The sequence below is a fragment of the Stegastes partitus genome, unplaced genomic scaffold (genome assembly GCF_000690725.1).
Source record: "Stegastes partitus isolate 25-593 unplaced genomic scaffold, Stegastes_partitus-1.0.2 Scaffold265, whole genome shotgun sequence".
Taxonomy (NCBI): domain Eukaryota; kingdom Metazoa; phylum Chordata; class Actinopteri; family Pomacentridae; genus Stegastes; species Stegastes partitus.
Window position 1 is genome coordinate 563007 of NW_007577996.1, and position 21897 is coordinate 584903.

Genomic DNA, 21897 nt, shown 5'->3' on the forward strand with positions numbered 1-21897 from the left:
TGTTTTGATCACTTGTAGTTAGATTTCTTCCATGTCTGCTCTTGTGTGTAGGAGGAAGAAGAGGAGATAAAGCTGGAGATCAACATGTTGAAAAGTTATTCCCACCACAGAAACATCGCTACGTATTACGGTGCCTTCATTAAGAAAGGCCCTGCTGGACAGGACCACCAACTCTGGGTTTGTGAACTACTCAGCTTTTTATTGGTTACTGTAATTGAGTGAAAAGCAATGAAATGTGTCATTTTGTTATAAATAAATGTCCCCTCTGGGTTTTTTTTCATTATAATTAATTTATGCATTTAATTTGAGAACATAACACAATAAGATTTTTTGTTATTTTGAGCAATGGTGCATGTTTAAAGGACATCTCTGTCTCTCTTTGCCCATCTAGTTAGTGATGGAGTACTGTGGAGCTGGCTCTGTGACAGATTTGGTGAAGAAGACCAAGGGGAACTGTTTGAAAGAAGACTGGATCGCATACATCTGCCGAGAGGTGCTCAGGGTAAGATCAGCATTAAAAAAAATAAATGCACAAGCACAGCACTCACACACAGCTATAACCGATAGTAGCTAACTAACATTTTATAAAATGAATCTGAATTAATTTCATTCATGTTTTGGAAGTTATCACCAACTGCACCTAGATGTGTGTTTTGTCTGCGGATGTTAAAAGTTATATCTGTATATATTGGTGTAGGAGGAGTCGTTATCTAAGAAGTATTTTTACCACCGACATCTTTTGTGGTTCCCAACTCAAACACGTCAGTCTCTCCAGGACAGTAGTTTTTCTGTTATGTGCAGTCAGTCGTGATTATTTCAGTCAGTTTTATAGTATAGTAGATAACTCTAGATGTTACAATACTCACAAAGCTCTGCCGACTTCTCTGTAGAGATGAATCCAGTCACAGGCACTAATCAGAGCCACAGTACATTTGTGAGACAAGACATTGCGCCATAGTGCATCCAAACCCGACCCAGAAGCCCTGACTGAACTGATTTAAGCTGCTGAATGTTTTCTCGTGGTTCCTCATGGTGTAATCTGTAGTTTTCTCTTGACATTATCACTACACTACGTGGTATTTAGCTCTGGTTGGATCTTTGTTTCTGAGCTGCAAACCGTGAGCCAAGTTTGCATCTACATTTAATGAACATTGCCACCCATTACTGTTGTACAAATATTAGGGCTTCAGCGCATTGAGATAAACAGTCTTCGGTCGGGTGCTGTTTAAACATCGCAGAGCTGTGCAAAAGTAGTTCATCTATCACTTTGTTGTGCATGGCTCTTTAAAAAATATACAAAAAAAATCCACTGTTTGCACCGGAGTCGCCGGTTCGCGTCCCAGTTAGGACACCCAGGATCTTTCTGCGTGGAGTTTGCATGTTCTCCCCGTGCAGTGTGGGTTCTCTCCGGGTTCTCCAGCTTCCTCCCACAAGGTCCAAAAACATGTGGAGGTTAATTGGTGATTCTAAATTGTCTGTAGGTGTGAATGTGAGTGTGCTTGGTTGTCTGTCTCTAAGTGTAGCCCTGTGATAGACTGGTTACCTGTCCAGGTGAACCTGCCTTCACCCTGAGTCAGCTGGGATAGACTCCAGCCCTCCATGACCCTAGTGAGGATTAAGGTGTATAGATGATGAATGGATAGATGGATGTTTGCGCCAGATCCTGTAAAAGCTAAAAGTTCTGCATTTCTCAGCACAAGTGATGAGTCACGACCGACTGAGCTGCAACCAACCGTCATGTGACAACAGTTCTGTGACTTTTCGGATGAACTGCAGGCTGTGTTTGCACAGAGCAGAGAGGAGATGACAAGAGAGACTAAGAGAAAAGTCACAAGTACTCACAAGTAGTAAAATAAATGCAGCACGGCCAAGAAACAATAAACAGTGACAATGTCCTTTTTATATAACCTTTGATATCATCTCAGGACCCCAATTTTTCTCCAATATTGGTAACACCTGTGAGAACTAACCCTAAATAAATCAAAGAAATTCAAGTTTTTTTTATCTTTTTAAATTATTCTTATGTATGGCGATATGATTTTATTATACTGCACAGAACACATTTTATTCCCTCTCCTTCTAGCCACGGTTGTGTTGTTTCCACAGAGGTGCAGAACTTAATATTGCAGTGAAAAATGAGCCCACGGTGAGGAAAAATGTGACCCAAACTACTTGGGATTCAGAGGATTTATTCATCTTGTCTGTCTCCTTTGTACTGGAAAGAATAATGCGTTTATTGAGACAACTACTTTTACACCCCTGCCAAGCAGAATTTGTTTGTCTTTGTCTCGTTCTTCTTCTATTTTGTGTTTTTCCTAAATATGTGCCATTTATATTCAGTTTTTAATGCATAAATTGAAAATGCCTAGCTTTGGTGTTTAGCTTTCCATTAAAACAATCTGACATATTCTAGGGCACTTCCTCACCTTTTGTAGAGATGATTTAACTGGAGGAGTTAACATCCGAATGATGCAAGTGCTCCAGATACCAAACACCCATTATTTCCAACACAAAGAGAGAAAATAGAAATGACATAGCAGGAGGAATACTGCACTACACTGCATACACATTGCTGCTATTGCTTTATTGCTTATGTGATCTAGTAGTTTAATCCTTAATCCTCACATAACTACGCATGAACAAATGCACACAGACAGCGTTGAGAGTAACAAGTAAACATCCTCCTGAGGTGTTTTTTCAGTGAAGGTGCTATCATGCTTCTGCAGGCCAAACTGAAGGCTGAATGTCTTCCTGCTGCCGTATAAGAAACAAGATCCTTCTTTGCCAAAATATCAAAGAGAAGAAGCCAAACGGACTGATTGTTCTTTATGTTCAGGGAGTTATTCTCTCTCATGTTGTCCCAGTGAGACTCAGAGGGAATAATCGATTTATTTTATTTCTTTCATTTGCATACTTTAAAAGACTCAGTTTAAAACACATGTCTGCGCGATGTTATGGTTATCATTATCAGAGATCACAAGGTCCTGAGAAAGACCGCGGGATGTTTGCACTGCTTTCTGCGCTGGTATTTGTGTTTGTGGCTCTACTAACAAACCTACACATTCACGAGCAGTACATCAACTAAGTTCAAATATAGCTGTCCTCGATGTTGTCATCATTAAGAAGGCAGTGGAATTCATTTTAGGAGTAGAAAACTTGACAGACAAAGGGCTCTGGACTGTTGCCAGTGTTTTCTCTGCTGCTGTCAGCCATGCTGTCTCCTCATTGTTTCAACACCACAACATGCACACACAAACACACACAGACACCACGGTGAAGTCATTGTCTGAAATAAGACTCACTTCCTCTGTTTATTTAACCTCCTTTGAAGAAGCGAGAGCACAAACACACACACACACTGAAACCGTGCCGCTGAGTCGGAGCTACCAGGCCACCTAAAAGCACGGATATCCACAATTATGTTTGGAAGGGGAAAGCAGCGCAACAAGCTTGAAATCCATCCCTCTCTTAATTCAGTATTCCTTCAGACTAGACTCATGATGCAACTATTCTTTGAGGGCGTCTCAGATTTATAGCAGCGGTGGTCATCTGACTGTGTGCTTATGTGTGTGTGTGTGTTATTTGTCTTCCAGGGCCTTTCCCATCTTCACTCCCATCATGTGATTCACCGAGACATAAAGGGCCAAAATGTTTTGCTCACAGAGAATGCCGAAGTCAAACTGGGTATGACACATTGACACATGCACTGTGGTTCCTCAAGCACATGCGCACAACCCCGGGCAGAACGGCAGAACAATCGCACAGTCATGCACACGTACATAAATCACACAACCGCACAACACACTTCATAAATAAGCAAAGGTCGCGGTTGTTTTCGCGCATGAAACTGTCCTACATTTTATGTTCCAGTCGACTTTGGCGTGTCGGCTCAGCTGGATAAGACGATCGGTCGGAGGAACACGTTCATCGGTACTCCCTACTGGATGGCGCCAGAGGTCATCGCCTGTGACGAGAACCCAGAAGCCACATATGACTACAGGGTACTTAGTTACACAGAAGCAGCCACGTTTCTGACAACTATTAATACATATTTAGTGCCATTGATGATGAGCAAGGGTGACTTAGCTTAGAGGACACTGGTTGTTCTTAATTATGAGCGAATGCAGACTGTATGTGACGCTGCCTGACAATCTTGGTCTGCACTTATATAGCACTATCCAAAGCGCTTTACAATGTGTTTCTCATTCACCCATTCACACAAACATGCACCAATGGTGACAGAGCTGCCATGCAAGGTGCTGCCTGCCATTGGGAGCAACTTCGGGTTCAGTGTCTTGCCCAAGGACACTTCGACTGTGGAGAGGCAGGGGATCGAACTGCCAAACTTGTGAGTGGAGGAAAACCCCCCCAACAACCGAACCAAAACCGCCCAAAGAAAAAAAAAAAAAGGGAAAAAAAATTGAAAAAGTAAATTGCAAAAAAAAAAAAACCCGACCTCAAAAAACCTCAAAAAAACCAACTTTCCAACCGCCAACCGAAAAAAAAACAAAAAACCTAAAGTATCCCCAATTTTCTTTGGCAATTCCAACGAAGTAAAATCAACCAAACGCAAGTTGAACGAAAATGGCCCAAACAAAAAAACAAAAAAAAAGTTTTCTGAAAATCTACATACAGAAATGGAGTTATCTGTTCTTGCAAATGAACTCTTCATTTGATTTTGCAAACTATCAACCACATTGAACAACATATACGAGACAGGTTAGGATGAACAGGTGTGTAGCTACGCTCAACTTAAGTCCCAACCATGCTTGTCTTTTAAAGTTTCTTTTACCTGGATAAGATCCAGATGTGATTTCATTGTTTACAATGTCAGGATGTCCATGCAGCCGATGCAGAGAAAGCAGCGTGGCTGGCTGGCGTGGATGTTTTTACATTCTGTTAACACAGGATGTGTTCATGCAGAATGCTGAGTTGCACAAGCGTTGTGCTTGATAACAGTCATAGTAGTTATGCTCATGAAACAAGACAGAAATGAGACAGTAAATGTCATAAATTCCTTCAGGATGCAGTTATACGCACGTAGTACAAGTGATATCTGTTTTGGAGGACACATGGTTGAAATGTCTGTTGTGTAGAGAATCTACAAACTGTATGCAAGTCTCAGTTGTCTAATTGCATTTCCTCATGATTTCCTGAGCTACATGCAAAACAATGTGAGCCCTGCTTCGCTCTACAAGGTGATGCCACATGAGAAAAATAAGAACTTCTGCAATTAGATGAGAATTTTGTTACCAAATTTACAGTTTTGCAAACATGTTAGCCTGCAGGCTGACTAACAACTATACATCAATTTACACAAACACATGGGTGATTCACATTTATGAGCCACTCTCTCACCCACATAGATCATTAAGTGGCTGAACTGGTCAGGGATCAGAAAAACACTACGACAGCCGTGTTTCCATAACATGTTTTTATGTGCATTTTGAAATGTTGCATTAGAAAAGGTTAATGGAAACGGCAAAATTTTAAAATATAAACATCCCTAATTTCGCAAAAAGGTTTTTTACATTCACTGGAGGTAGTGTTTGACTTTTTTTGGGAAAGAGTTAATGCCCCTCATGGGAAATGAATGCACCTTTTCCAAAAGTTTTCATGTCACAAAAATGTAACTCAAATGACTGACATGAGCTGTTAGGAAAGAATAATCACAACTCACCCGAACGAAAATAAGAACCTTCTGATGGCAGTTTGTGGACTGGTTTATTCACTTTAAAGCAGTTATTGGAAATGAGCCTTATTCACATTTTCTTTTATGTTTTTCCCACATTTCAAAACTTTGTTACGAATTCACTTGACAGTTATATGGAAAAATGGCTGATATCAAATTATGCTATCTAGATCAGCTATGTCGAAGTCACTGGAGCTGTTCTTGGAAGCTGATTTAACTTTAATTTTAACTTCCACAGATGTAGGATTTAAGAAAATGTGCAATCAACTATTTACACCTTTTCCACGTCCAGCTAGAATTTGACCTTCTGATGACGTTTAAGCATCAGTTAAGTCTCTTGGACTAATTTGCGCTTTACTTTCTGTGATATTTGGTTGCCATCCAGTCCATCAAAAACTTGCCAAGCGACTACGACTACAGCTGCTTCTGAGCCTGCATCGCCATATTCAACAGACATATTTCCGTAAATATTCATTAGAGAAGTGATCACTGACAGAACATCTTTCAAACAAATCCAAATTCTCTTGTGTGATGCTCGGCAGACTTCATCCAAAATTTTCATCAACATGTTTCCATTCACCCTGACGTACGTTATATCACAGTTCACAGAAACATCCTTAAATTGTTCTGGAAGTGATTAGATATGAACTTTTGGAATCTAGTACATCATTGAAAAGGAATCAACTGGTCCTTTTCTGAAATGCCAGAATTTTGGCTTGAAGTCTAGTTTTTGGAAACCGTTTCTGCGATTCCTGGATCTATCCGTGCACAAACTGATTTACTATTTGAATATAAAGAAGGCATCCAGAGTTAACAGGAAATGAATAGAGCTCAAGCTAAGCTGTGCGTGCGCTTCACTTTTAACCTTTTCCTGTCCGTCTCGTTCTCAGAGTGACCTGTGGTCTTTAGGCATCACCGCTTTAGAGATGGCTGAAGGAGCACCTCGTAAGTTGGAAACACATCCACACATATACCCACAACTGATGTTCATTTTTCTGTTCATTCATTGTGTACGTGTCCTCCTAGGTTTCATCTTTCTTCTGCTTTTCACCACTCTAGCCATCTTTTCATTTATTTCTTCTTTCTGTGCATGGTTCACTCTCACACCGTCTCTCTCTCTCTCTCTCTCGCAGCTCTGTGCGACATGCATCCAATGAGAGCGCTGTTTTTGATTCCTCGAAACCCTCCACCCAAACTGAAATCAAAGAAATGGTAAGCCTGTGAACACACTCTCACACACAGCAGGATGTAGACAGTAGTGTTTAGGTTTTGTCTTCTGAAAACGGGGCTTCTCAGTGGTCTTTGTTGTGGGTTTCATGCATCAAACAATCAGACAAAAGATATTCCAGCACTCTCTTCGGAAACTGAAAGCTAAAAGTCACGGGCATGGCCAGACATGTTAAGATGAAACTTTAGAACCTGTGAGACACGTGGTCTTTCTTTAAACTGGACACACTGGAAGATATAAGTTGTTGCTGCCATTTCGGGGTTTGGTTATCAGCCTCTATCCTGCTAACCTCTCCCTCTCTTCCATATATAATGGATAAGCTTTTTCAGTCTGAACTCTTGCTTGACCTCATGCTGTCTCCCATTCAGTATTAATGTAATCAGAAACACGATTTGATAGGACAGCTTTTAATAGCCCCAAAGTCTGGGGTGCAGTGCTGCCCCGTCCTTTTACCTCCAGGCCTCCCCAAAGGCAGCAAAAATGAGGCAGGAACACACATTCCTCAGTACAGACGGTACACCAGTCGGGTTTTAGGAGCGTCCATGTTGGTCGGTACTGCCTTAAAACTTCAACATCAACTCTACATTCAGGATGTTCGTTGGTGGTACTGCGAGATGTGATTGGTAGTTTGCAGACTTGAGGTGAGTTGCAACACATATTTAAAAATGTTGTGGCCAGTTAAAGATGCTGTCGTGAACTTGGTGTTTTTTTTTATTTTCATTTGTCATATTTCATTGTTGAAAACGTCTTTTCACGTGACTTTAGCCTCACATTCATTCACTCATTATCTGATTTTGAGCTCTTCATTTAGTCTCGCGCTTTGGGACTGCATGTTTTCTGTATTTATTGCTTTTAATTAAAGTGTGATTGTAGGCAGTGCATGAAATATGTATCGCTGCGAGTTTCATTATAAGAAGTCGAGTCAATAAAATCGCTTCCGCCCATTTAACCAAAGCGAAACAGGTGTTGTCAGTTTGTTTGCGGGTGAGCGTGAAATCGCTACTCAGTTAAGGCACTTCCCATTTGTCAACTCAAGATTATTTATAGTCCGCTTTCGGCAAGCCTTTCGACCACAAAGTGCTTCACAGATGACGACTGTCACACATCTGACTAAAAACGATCATAAAAAATGAGTAAAGAAAAAAAAAATGCAAACTGCAGTTTAGTGCCGATGGGTGTTAGCAGCTCTGAAGGCACGAAACTTTCAATTAGTGGTTGTGGATTTACAGAATTGCTTTTACTCATTAATGTTGCATTGGATGAGCAAGATTTAATCATGTCAAGAATAACATAACGCTTGTTATCAAACCTAGTTTCAAGGCTCTCAATATTTTATGAATTAAAAGCATACTGAACAGATATACGTACAGTATACAGTCCACAACAGAACTGATATCCCTATGCGAGATTATTTAAATGTCAGATGATTCAATGTTGTGTAGTAAGTACTCTAAGTTGAGCTTTAAGGTGTTTGCTGGTATGCAAAACTAAGATCTTACAGTGTGGATTTCCTGTATTAAAAATACAGGCCCCATTGTAGGAAGTCGGTGCAACCAAAGAGATTCAAAATTAAAGTTTTTCAGTCGTTCATATGTCCAACTCTATTTTTAACGACACACTCAATCATCCTCGGCTTGGAGGACATCAGTGTTTAACAAATTTCTGCATAGATGTTGTTTAGAGACTTTTTTCAGCTGCTCTTTGCTGAAGGAGTTGTGTTGTTCTGCCTATCATTTTAAAATACCCCAGAAGTCTTCTAATGGATTCCGGTCAGGCAGCATACTTGTCTAGGCCATGGTTTTCACATTTTACTGTAGAAACTCTTGTGTGATTTTGGCAGCATGGTGTAGATAGTTATCATGCATGAATATTCCTCTTCTGCCAAGCATTTGCAGAATGGACGTCACTTTGTCAGTCAGTAGATTCATGGTGCCATCTATAAAACTCTGTGCTTCACTGTCAGTACTATGCATTCACTGTCGTAGTGCTCGTCAGGTCACATGCTGGACTCCATCTGAGTCAGACAAACTTATCTTGGTCTTGTTTGACCAAACAATGTGCTCCCAATGCTCAACAGGCTTCTTTTCATGTTCTTGTTCCGTCTTGCAATTTTGTGCTGAAGAGGAAGTAAAACCTTTTTTAACACCTTTCATGGAGGTTGACGTCTCACACACTGTCTGCGCTGCCACGGAAACTCTGATTTCCACTGATAAGCCCTGTGCCAAGTCTGAAGCACTTGCCTCTCTGTTTTTCTGAGCTATATTGTACAAGTAGTGCACCGTCTGTGGCGTCATTTTGGGAGAACAGCCACTGCAGCTCTGATTAGTGTTACCATTCTACACCTCCAGATTACTGCTGCAACTGTGTTTCTACTGACTTTTAGTTGGTTGCTGATCTTCCTGTAACATTTTCCATCTTTGTTACAGTCAGATGTTTCAGTTCCTTTGCCAGTTCTTTTCTTTGTGCAGCCATGATGCAGACATGCAGACAAATTACATTAATGTCAGGCGTTTAGGCTAATTGGGAGTCATAGATGTTCTCAGTTTTGTTTTAGTAATCAGGTTTTCCAACTTGTGTGTTGTGATCACGGGTGTGTGAGGTTTTTTTTTATATTGTGGGACCTATATTCCAAAGTCTGGTTTTGTTTGTTAACAAGAGGAAATAGTCCGCTTGTCCATTTAAAAATAATGCAATTATGTGTAGGGGTGTTGTCTGGGAGCTTCTGTTCTATATTGTGTTCCATATAGATTTTCGCACCATTGATTTTCATGATCACATTTTTGTATCCCCCCCTCCCTCTGTCCTCCTTCACAGGTCGAAGCGTTTCTTGTCGTTCGTCGACAGCTGCCTGGTCAAGAACCATCTGCACCGACCCACCACGGACACCCTGCTGAGGCACGCCTTCATCAGAGACCTGGCTAACGAGAGACAAGTTCGCATCATGCTCAAAGATCACCTGGACAGAACCAGGAAGAAGCGAGAGAAAGGTGAGGAGAAAATACGTGTACCGATAATTTACCGGTTAAAGAAAAAAGATGAGAATTTTCTTCTCTGTGAATTCTTCATTTCTTTCACTCTAGTTTTCACAGCAGCTGCTCTGAATCACTGGACTTGATTACAGTGAGTCAGTAATTGTTCAGTTGTTGCTTTTGCAGATGAACTGTTTGATAGGTTTATGAAGGGTGACAGAGCCTGGTGTATTCTGGCATGGGCTGGTGTCGTGGTGGGGAGTTTGTGCTGCTTTTTGGCTACTTCATGGATTAAAGAGTGCATTAGAAAGTGATTAGGAAAAACAAAAATGGCCAAACACTTATGAATAAAGACACAAATATGAAACATACATCTACAGGGTTCCCAGAAAAGTGAAAACACAGAAAGCCTGACCTGATTTAACTACCAAGTTTCTGCTAGATTGAGATCATCACCTCTGCACTGCATTGTTTAATCAATATAATTTAGCTGTGTGAGACAGGATGAATTCTTTGAGTGACTGACAACGTTTCAGGGAGTTTCACGAATCAGGCACTTTACAGAAATATGTCAGAATGAATTCGCCACATTGTTTTACAAATTCACTCCATTATCCGGTTTCCAGCGCAGTCATTGTGGAAATGGAAGCATCACGCTGCACACTCGAGCTGAGAAAGTGAACCAGCTGCACCGACAGCACAGCAGCTGTTTTGCTCGGGCTGTCACAAGCACTGCATTTCTGCTAATTTATAGCAGGCTGTTTATGGAAAGGTTTCAATTGGTTGCCAGCGTTACCCACAATTTACAAAGCATGTTTTTGCATATATTACACTTTGCTGTGTCTTTATTCGTGTTGCTTCTGACCCCGTTGCTGCAGTGTTGCAAAGGAAGTTTTTGGAAAGAATCCCTGATTTAGTTACGGAGGTTTTCAGATGTATGCTTACATTTGTTAATATATCAAATATGAATTTCCCTCGAATGGGCCGACAGCGAGACGGGCAAACAAAGGGACACGAAAGTGAGAATGGGAGAATGTTGGGTCGGGCCAAAAGGAAGCACACGGCTGACCTTTCCTTTTCTTTTCTTCTGCATTCACATGGAACAATGTTTTACATGACAGAGATGAAACGGAGAAAAAAGGGGAACAAGAGGGATGGAAACAGACAAAAGACAACAAATTACGAATGTGGAGAAGGAGGCAGGAGGGCGGAGAGAAATTCACTGTGAGAATAATGTATCCTCATCCTTGCTCTGGATGACTTGCATGTGCTGAATGCGTGATGCCAATATGTGCAGTCGAACTGTGAGAGAAACAGCCAGGGGAGGGGAGGAGGAGACAGGGATATTTATGACTTTGCTCTTCTTTTGTTCTCACGTTGGTATTCGGGCGGCGTAAGAAATCCTCGTCTTGTCTATTAGGTTTATTCTTCTTCATTTGGAAAACTGAAAGAGAGGCAGAGATAAGAGCAAAAAGAGAAAGCGAGAGAGAGAGAGTGAGAGAGAGAGAGAGACACAAACAGAGCAGAGAGACGGAGCTGAGGGGAAGGAAGGAGGAAACAGAATGACCATCTGGTTCTAATCTTCTGTTAGCTTATAAAAACACACTAATGACTGGTAGACTTTCTGCATGCTGTATGTGTTGTGTGTGTGTGTGTGTGTGTGTGTGCATGCAGTGTGTTTAAGGCCAGATTTGTGTGTTCCCCTGTGCCCCTCCGCAGTAATGAAATGCTGGCAATATTAGTGTGTGTGGGAAAAACTCACTGCTGCAGAAAAAAAAAGAAACGGCAAATCCATGCTCCGGATATGATGCAAAAAGGATGTGTCTTTTTCAGCATACCCGGGAGTTTAGTTTGGGCAAACATGCTCTCAGTTTTGGACGAATCACTAGAAATAAAAAAAGAAGAAGAAGAAGAAATGTCCTACTTCTCAGTCAGCAAACGCACACATTAACACTCAAGCTGCTCTTCCCTCCTGCAGCTTTGGCTCAGAAAGACACAAAATGAGCCAAAACTTGAAAACATGACATCACAGCGGCATAGTAGGGATTTCCTCTGTCTGTTGTGAAAAGTAGACTTTGTCGGTCCTTTCTGCTTCGTTCTGCTTTGAACAAACACACCTGTGTTGTGTTACCTTTCGGCTTGTTAATGGCAACATATGGCGTGTCAAGTTAATGTTCAAGTTAGCCCGAGCTACTTTCACACCATATGTCGGCCAAATGTTGTTATGCTAAGCCGGCTGGGCCCATCTCCGTAGCCCCCCCTGGAATAGGGACTTTAGTGTGGAGGCTACAGTCAAAACTGCATAACAAAGGACTTTTCTCATACATTTCAGTTTGTATAACACGTGGCTGTAAGAGGAAGAACATTCGCTGGATGCGATTCAAAAATCACTGGTGGAATCGTCCCCGTTTCAAACATACGTGCTTTAACACGTCCCTTGGTAGAAGCGTTTGGGTCAGGACTGAGATGACTGTTTTTAAGCTATACTGCAGCATTAAAACTCTGTTCCATATGTCTTCCACAAAAGAAGACTCTCATTTACTTTTTTGTTGCTCAAGTTTGCCCGCACTGTACTTTCGTGTGGCTTTTGATAATGACAAAATTGCTAGTGGCAGCAGACGATGAAGGGCCGAGACGGCAGGCCCGGAGGAATTTTTAATGAAACGAGCTGTTTCAGAAAGCCAGAAACGCAGATGAGAATTCCCACCCCAGTGCTGACACATCACAAGCCTTCACCCCAAGCACCACCCATGACCACATCTCATTTCTGACAGCGGCGAATGCGTCATTTTACAGTAGATAACCTGCGAGGTTCACACTCAGACACGGTGCAGCTGGTGTTAACACGGCCTCTTGGGTGGGACGCATTGTTTTACTGCTCTGCATCTGGTGTGTTCAGGGGATCTGCTGTTACATGCTGACATATTTATATCCACTCTGATGTACAGTCAAGCCCAAAATTAGTCATGTGACATAAACAAGTGACAAAAGACACTGTGCTAAAGCTGTTAATGATAAATCTTAAGTACATATGTTTATTTTAACATTTTTTCTAAGAATACATTGTCCAGATTTATTCATATTCAGATAGTGCATATTTCTGAGAACATGCAGCTTCTATACCATTCCTAATGGTCCTGCTGGTTTCTACCATGCTCTACAGCATTCAGACACTCTACAAACTGAGAACAGCCGATGCAGTAGTTCTCCAGTCAGTTACTAGTCAATTACAAGTCATGGCTAAAACCGAAGAGCTTAGTGAGCTTGCTATTAGGGTCCATCAGCGAAAGAGACGGCTGCACATTGTGGCTGGTCACAAGACGGAGGAAGGCTATTATGTCACATCCAAGTGTTTTTTCAATATCCATCAATATCCAGTTGCCACAGTGCAAACCAGAAAGTACAAGAGTTCCACACTGTTTAAAATCTCCAAGGGTGTGATAAGAAGCCAGAAGTGGCTCCTGTGCCGGCAAGATTGGTTTTGTGAGAGTCCAAGAAGGATCCAAGGAGGAATCTGAGCAGTTCTGGTACCAACATCTCAAAGCAAACACTTCAGCAGACACTGAACAACGACCATCAATGTCGACCAAGGAAGACTGTCCAAGCTCACCTAGCCCATGCAAAAACTCAGTTCTTGTTGTCAATTCTGTGGTTGGATGAGACAAAAATGCAGTTGTTTGGACACAGGGACCAAAGAAAGGAGAACCTTTCAACTCCAAGAACACCATCCCCATAGTCAAGCATGGTGGTGTGAATGTGAAACTTTGGATGAGTTTTTCATCCAGTGGGTCATTCAGCCTTCTTAAATTAAACAGCATCATGAGAAAAGACGACTGCATTACGTTTCTGAGGGAAAACATCAGAAAAACAGAAAAACTCCTCCTTGAGTAGCATCGGACCTTCCAACAAGATAATGATCTGAAACGAGCAGGGAAATGAAACTGGAAATGGAAATCCTCCCAAAAGAGGAGCGGAACGAAATGCCAGTGGAGACATGCAGAAAGCTTGTTGGGAATTAGGAGAACTAAAGGATTTGTTCATTGGTTACTGAGAAAGGGTATAGATAATTATGCACATGGCATTTTAGTAAAAAGAAAAAAAAATGAAGTGGTTTAAATTTATCAGAAGCATCTCTGACACGTCCTACCATTGTTTCTCACTTGTTTATGTCATTTCTAGCCGGAAGAAAACTATCTTACTATACCTGAAAACCTAATAATAACCCAATAAATCACCAAAATTCTTCGTCTCTTTCCCAGAGGGTCCAGAGTATGAGTACAGTGGCAGTGAGGGGGAGGAGGACGAGGTCACGGAGGAGGAAGGAGAACCCAGGTAAAAGCCTTGACACGCCAGCTTTGATGATGTATGTATGCAGAAAGAAATTGGTCTCCAAATGGCTAATGGAAAGTCACAGCAGAAATAAAACTGGGCCACAGTAAGTGCTGCATGTTTCCATAAGTGTTAGTGTGTGTGGTAAGTGTTTCCAAGTGCAAATACAAGCGTTCATTATGCATCACATCCATTCAAACAAACATACAGCTGCAAATAAACATGTCAACAAAGATATTTCATAAATGCCTTATCACTGTCATTATGGGTGTTTTGCATATCGCTTGATTTACTCTCGTGTCATTGCTTAAGTGCTCATTAAATTCAGTGCTAATTAATCACTGGGAGGCATGCATATATTTTTATGTCCATGGCCAGATGCACTGGCATCCCTGGATATCAAAAAAGCAGATGGCACTCTGAACTGAGCAGTTGCTCCCAGGATGAGCTTTAAGTGTGTATTTGTGTAACTGTGCCCATTTTCTCTTAGTCCTCAAGAGTACTTGAGTACATAAAGCTCTCTCTTATTATCGCCGTTTATTCCTCTGTCTCTGTCTCTCTCAGCTCCATAGTGAATGTTCCCGGCGAATGGACGTTAAGACGGGAGTTTCTTCGCTTACAGACTGAAGATCGTGAAGGAGGCAGAGAAGGAGGCCACGGAGGAGGAGGAGGTCAGCAGAGACAACAGGTAGGTCTTTAGTTTTCATGTGATCTTATACACGTTACTTCATATTGTAGTGAAATACATCTGATGCCTTCAGTGCTAATATAAAACCAAACAGAGCCAATGCAATTTAATCCAGAATGTGTAATCAGCATATCATTTATGTTATTGTTTTCTTGGTTATCATTATTCATCAGCAACCAATTTCATATTAGATAATAATAAATAACTCACTGTATGTGACAGTATAGGCCTTATGGTTAACAAAACAAGATGGACAGATGATGACAATAATTGTTTTGCATGATGCAAGATGTTGCATTAAAGCTCAAGTAAGCAGTCGTTTTTGGCACCTTTGGGCAAAAATGTCATGCTGTACTTTGAGCATATTACAGTTAATGTAGCCTGAGGGGAAACTAGAATTCTCTATGCTGTGTATAAAGAATAGACGGAGCCTCCAGGTCTGAAAGGTAAATCCAACATCAGTCGTTAACCTGCATTCTTTCTAACAGCCAGCAGGAGGCGACTCCTCTGGTTGTGAAAAGATTCCCGATTGCATAGAAATCTTTGAGAAAACGACACTTCTTCCCACTTGTTTTGTTGCCTCAGTGACTATTTTCCTAATGAGGTTATGGCCTGAATTGTTAGTTTCAAGAGTTTTTAAATAGAGCGTGGTCTCTATTTTCTAATTTTGGACCCATTAAAAATAAAATAATTAATAAAGTGGGGCCACCTCGTGATTCAAAGGTTGCTATCAAATCACTGTTCATAGCATCCTGGAGTTCTTAGTCTGATTCACCTCACGTTTGATTTCAAAATACCAAGCTCACAATGGCCAGATGATCTTGGAAGAGCTGGATTCGAGTCCTGGGTAAAGCTACAAATGAATAATACCTTTCAGCTCAACTGTCTTTGTATTTTCAAAGCTCGTCTGGTGGGCGGGGTCTAGAACAAAGAGGGGAGACGGGAGAGCTGCAGAAGGAGGACTGTATATTTTCAATTTCTCGTCTCTAGAGATCTAGAGTAATACTTTCAGTACTGATAGCAGCAGAGGTCAAAGTGGTGCTAAGTTCAGGTTAACTAATTTAATTCATTTGGTTCAGCCCAGTTATAACAGACATCCTACCAATTTACAAATCTACTCAGCCGAAATGGGACAATTCCTCATATCAGTTTGAAAGTGGAGGCACACGGTTAACTCTAATCCTGTTTCACACTTAACATTTAGCCTGTAGCCTTGTTAAAGTTTTAGGTAAAGCTGCCTCATCGGGATGAGAACAGCAGGCCTCTTGACCCTGGATCAAAGTCAAACAGTTTTAGTTTTCTCATACAGAATTAAAAGTTAACCCTGTATTGAGTGTAAAAACCTTACATTATCAGTTTCCTAATCGTATAATTTCTTGTCCAGGCATTACAGCAGCACAGGCAGCAGTTGGCAGAGCAGGAACGATTAAAGCAGCAGTTTCTGGCTGACAGACAGAAGAGGATCCAGCAGCAGCAAGAGCAGCGGCAAAAGTTAGAAGATGTAAGTACGGTTTATGCTTTGATTTTCTCATTGTTCATTCAGCTTTGGCAGCTCAGTAAATAATCAGAAACACAAAATTTGTTTGAACTCATCAGTTTTAATCAACTACATCTTAACGAGAAGCCCTTCAGTGGTGCTTTCCACCTGCTGAGTCACATCACTACTCCACCCACTGTAACTGCCCTTCAACCTTGGAAACTGTTATTTGTCTAAGCGTTGTGCAAACCCACATTCCTGCAACTGGTGCAACTGTGTGTGTAACTAATGATCTACGAGCGGAGCTTTGATTGCAAGCTGTACTTATAGATGTATACATAATGTTAGATAAGATTCAAAATTCTGTTTAATTATCGTTACGCACACAAGCCTGTATGAGGACATTACAGATGTAGTCTCTTTGTGCTACTCACAGAAACTGCTTCAAAGTCTGATGGTTCAACAGCACATACTTCAGTGTCACTTCCTGGAGGGCAGCAGGGTGAACAGGCTGTGGTTGGGCTGGTCTTTGGGTGTGGTTTGGTGTCTCACCGACATCACTGATGCCTTGTTGATGGGTACATGATGTTCTTCTTCACCCGCTGCAGAGCCTCCTATCTTGATTAGTGCACGTCCCATATCAGTTTGTTGCTTCCAGTTACGATGTTTCCTGTTTGCTCCTTTGTAAAGGTTAGCAAGAAGCTCAGAGCGTTCTTTACCAGCTGGACATGTGTGATGGCCATGACAGGTTTATGAAAAGTATCATACTATATATAAATATCAGTTCCTTGGTTTAATAACGTTAACCATTGGGATGTTTTCAGTGCACCACACTGCAAGATTTAAGGTTTCCTGTCGATATAGATTGTCATTATTGTTCGCATTCTGGTCACAAATACAAAATGTACCACTGACACTTCATGTAGTTAATATGAATGTACATGGTGTTGACTTTGTTTTAATTTGGCTTACTTTGCTGTTTCCAGCAGCAGAGGCAGCACCTGTCTGACTGCGCCTTCCAGTGGGCGGAGCTTCAGGAGATCTTCCTCGGGGAGGAGTCTGATCTCCATGACAACAGAATCTCAGTGGATGAGAGAAACAGGAGGAGTGACAGGAGACAGGTAAAGACAAACTTTTGACAACATTGGCATACCTTAAATCTGACCTTTGCACCCAAACTGCCCTGAACAGTTAGACCTCAGATACAAATGAATAAAACATCTTTCAGCGAAGTTGCGTAACGTCTGTATTTACTGAAAATACAAGTTACCTGTCAGAAGAAATACCTTGTGGCAGGTGAGTGCATGAAACACTATGTTGCTGCTGCTGCTGTATGTGTGTATGTGTGTGTTAGGCTCTATCCATATTTGATGCAGCTTGTTTTCCTCAGAAACTCTGTAAGCTCAAGGTGTGTTTGATGCACACTGCACTGATGTAGCGGTTGTACTTGTCAGCCTTTGTCACCCAGGTGATAAAAACATTCCCTCCTTGATGCAGCGGGCCAGAAGAGAGTGTTTTAAGGGCAGATCTGTGAAGTTTTTAATAATGAAGAGTTGAAGACGGAACTCTATGAGATGGAAAGTGACCTGTTGACACGTTTCCATCAACTTTAAGCCTGTTATAATACAAGAAACGGGTGCTGCCTTCTCATTTTTTGGAAGTTTTACATCAAACAGCACTTTCAGTATAGGGTTCAAGCTTGACTGACATCTTGAAGAATTAAATATACATAAAAGCGGAGGTCCATATATGTATGAGAAATTAGCATTTCACAGCGCAGTTAAAACGTTTTCTAAATTAGCCGGAGATTGAAAAAGTTTTAGAAATCCTTTGTTTTGCTTCGTTTCTGCAGTTTTCTTTTGAAAGGGCTCTTTCACTTTCACAAAGTTGCAGTAAAAATATCTTTAACCTTGTTAAAACTTAATTTACAGCATCACATAAAGCTATGAGAAATTAGAAATCACTTTTCTGTGAGGTGGTGTTACACAGCAGCTGTAACTGTGTGTGTGTTAATGTGTGTAGATCCACACTTTTGACAAAGTATGCTGAGACAGGGTGAAGTGTCTTTACCAATTTCAGTCATTATATACAAAGCTCTTTTTACTATTTTAGAAATTCATTTTTTAGTCATTAATTTCAGCGCACACTTAATGAATCTATTCCACACACCAGTGAATTCTAATAGGTGTATATTAACACCACGGAGCAGATTAGGGGCTGATTTTTTTTTTCTGCAGAAGATACTGTATTTCAATGCTATTAATATCTGTCTGGTTATATTATAAGCTTGTGTGTGGCAGGGAGCTATGTGTACGTATTAGATTCTGATTACACAGATTGCCTCAAAGTCATTAAGTTCAGCATGCGTAATGAATCTATCTGATGCTTCATTAAGTTTTAATGCATCTGCATTTAATTATGTGACAGGTTCAGTGAGTGTGTGATGTGATGTCTTGTATTGATGAAGAACTCGTCTGGTGCCGTGGCTCCAATCTTTGCCCACATTGATTGACTTGGCAAGCGTCACGTTATGTATGTCAGTGCGGTTTGAATGGAGAAGTGGCCAAGTGACTGTAGGGTTTGCATCTTTACACCAGACGGGGAAAGTGATCGATAAAGGATACAATTACACAACTCTACTGTGTTAAGCAAAACCTCCCTTAACCGCTTTGTTATCACTTGAGTGAGCAGGAAGTGTCAGTTCCCTTTAACAGATATGTCAGTGGTCTACCTTGCCTTTTTCCCGGTGCATGCTGGGATAGGCTTCTGCAACCCTGAACAAGATAAGCAGCTAGAGTCTCTCTAATCCTGCTTCTATGGTACAGTAAAACTCATAGTCAATACTTTAAACAAACCCAGTTTGTTACTCAGTTGGACAGCCAGTTCAATGGTTAGGTTCTTGAAATACTATTAATAGAGTACTATCTATTGATATTATGAAAGTATTTTTCTATTCATACCACCACCTAAAGGTTGACAAATGTGGGTAAGACATCCATTTTTACTGAACCCTCTTCTCGACTGTCTCATGGCTTGCCAATGAAACTGAAACGAATATCTTTGGTACCCAGAGGATCCTTCCTATTGATTTTGATGATATCCTGGCTTTTTATCTGGTTGCACCAGGAGAGCAAAGTGTTCATTTACTCTGCCAATTATGTCGACATCCGCTGAGGGAATCTGCACAAAGTTTTGTATTTCTATTTTTTTCTAGTACCTTGGGTTTATCTTGCCAATTAAGAAATGTTTGCATGATAACAGGCAAAGTAAACACGGTAAACATTAGAGAGTACCTGCTAAACATTAAAATATTACTGTTGTCCGTTTAGGGATGTTGGTATGCCAACATTAGCTCATGCACCAGTAGAACTGCTCATAGGCCACAAGTAGCTTTCTGTAGTCAAAGTGGGTAACTCCAACACGTAGGCAGGGTTGGTGAAAAGAAGCACTGTCAGCAAACTGTTCCCAGGAGAAAGTTTCAAGCAAAAGAACTGTCTTGCAAAACTAACTGAAATTGTTTTCATTACCTTGGTGAGATGTTGTGTCATCACAGATTTAAAAGTTTCCTGTGAACTATTGAAAAAATATTTTTATTAGCCGTTCAGTGAACTGCAGTCAGCGTTCTGTTGCTCATGGTCAGGCATGCTCACACTCCGTAGGTAGGCCCAATCAAACATCTTAGTCATCGACCTAAACAGCGACTTCACATACACTTTAGTCTCAAACTTGAGTCTCACATAGCCAGACCCAACATTATGTTTCTTTCATGCTTCATCCATCGTTGATTCCAATGTCCTGCTGACCCTAGTTTTCTCCTGATGTTGGCCACATTCCCATTTGACCAGACAAACCTCCATTAATGAAATGTTTTTGTTTTTTGACTGAGGCAGAGTTAGCCTTGTTCAGAGCTGGTTGTTTGTAAGCTAGCTTGTGTTGCGGCTGTTCCTTATCTTAAAAATCATTCCACAGGCTGTTACAGACAACCTAGACTACTGATGAAGCTCTTGCTCAGGTCTAACTTACAATCCACACCCCAATTGGCAATAAAAAAGTGATTAATCATGAAAGTTGCTCCACATTCTTGCGCCAGTACCTTCAAGCGTATCGTGAGTGACTTTGCGGTTTGCTGTTACCTTTTATTGGAAGAAGGCAGAACATCCTGACCTTTACATGAAGACAATGTTGGTGTATTTTAATTGACAGAGAAACAAATGTTGACCATACACACCTGCAGTACTCTCTGTAAACCCTGTACCTTCTTGTTGTCACAGGCTTTGGTTTTTGTTACTACATGCTAGTTTGTTGCAGGCCAGCTGGCATAATTTAAACTGGTTTGTAGAAGAGCTGAGACTAATGTCCTTACAGTCACAGCCATTGTTTTCACTTGTAGATCAATCACCTGTACAAATGCTCACCTTAGATTACTGCTTGTTTGCACAGACTTTGCCATGGAAGCTTGGCGATCACGTTTAAGCTGCCGTTTCAGCTTAAGCTCTGTTGAATGTGACCCTTTGGATCCAAGCCGAATAAACTCAATTTAAAGGCGACGGTGCAATCACTGCGACTGTTCAAACAGAGTAGATTAAATTAGCCATTGCAAATGTAAAAAAATAAATAAATATCCAGTTGGGGCTATTTAGACTTTTTTTTTTCTTGTTCCAGGAGATATTCAAAATGAGGTCATCATAAAATATTTAGAGTTGAGGGTACTGGCTAAAAGCACCATGCCATCTTGCACACTCTGAATATTTTAGTTCCCACTTCTCAGAATTCTCCTTAAGACCTTAGTATACCCTAATTAAAGTAAGTCTGTGTATGTGCTTTTTCTATTCTTGTATACCCCTACAAGAACACAAATACGTGGAACTCGAGGGGTTTTTGAGTTTGAATTACAGTGAGATGTTGCTGTGGTTAAACAAAAAACGTAATTAAAACTCGTGAAACGTTGTGGCAGATATCTTCATTCAGTCACGTGGTCGTTGGTTCATATGATGTGTGAACGTGTGTGTGTTGAACAGGACCAGACAGGCAGACAGCGGAGTGCTGATGTGTCAGTAAGGCCTCTGGACTCCTCAGCAGAGCAGGTAACAAACCTTCACTCTGTATTTTTTCACTCACTTGTCATCCTCCATTTTTCATACGAGTGGGAGCAGGTGGAATTTATTTTGAAATGTTCTCCGTGTGGGTTGATTCTTAATGTTGATGATGGTTTTGGTCCGTGACAACACACTGCACGGAGTCTGCAGCGTGTTAGGTGGGCTTGTGTGGAAACTGCTGACCTATCAGCAGAATTACATGATTCTTTCTTTCTTTCTTTCTTTCTTTCTTTCTTTCTTTCTTTCTTTCTTTCTTTCTTTCTTTCTGTCTTTGACTTTTGTAGTCTGCATCTCCTGCTTTTCACCATTTCTACACTGTTGTGTGTTTTCCTCCATGTCTTAATTCTCTACTTCATCTGTCGTCTTTACAAGAAACAGTGTCTCTGTGACTTGACAAAGTAAAGTGTTTTTTTAAAGA

The 21897-nt window shown here is 41.0% G+C and overlaps 1 protein-coding gene across 5 annotated transcripts in view; it reads left to right on the forward strand.

Moving 5' to 3' along the window:
- Positions 1 to 21897, forward strand: part of LOC103357640 (misshapen-like kinase 1) — a 76791-nt gene that overhangs the window by 18844 nt on the left and 36050 nt on the right. For 2 of the 5 annotated variants that reach the window (XM_008282272.1, XM_008282276.1), the window contains exons 4-15: positions 52 to 177; positions 392 to 502; positions 3594 to 3684; positions 3871 to 4001; positions 6583 to 6637; positions 6826 to 6904; positions 9735 to 9907; positions 14149 to 14221; positions 14783 to 14906; positions 16291 to 16407; positions 17370 to 17504; positions 21402 to 21467. In XM_008282272.1, coding sequence (XP_008280494.1) covers positions 52 to 177; positions 392 to 502; positions 3594 to 3684; positions 3871 to 4001; positions 6583 to 6637; positions 6826 to 6904; positions 9735 to 9907; positions 14149 to 14221; positions 14783 to 14906; positions 16291 to 16407; positions 17370 to 17504; positions 21402 to 21467 — 1281 coding nt within the window. The remainder of the gene's footprint in view (positions 1 to 51; positions 178 to 391; positions 503 to 3593; positions 3685 to 3870; positions 4002 to 6582; positions 6638 to 6825; positions 6905 to 9734; positions 9908 to 14148; positions 14222 to 14782; positions 14907 to 16290; positions 16408 to 17369; positions 17505 to 21401; positions 21468 to 21897) is intronic. The other 3 variants (XM_008282274.1, XM_008282277.1, XM_008282273.1) reach the window with 2 other exon arrangements.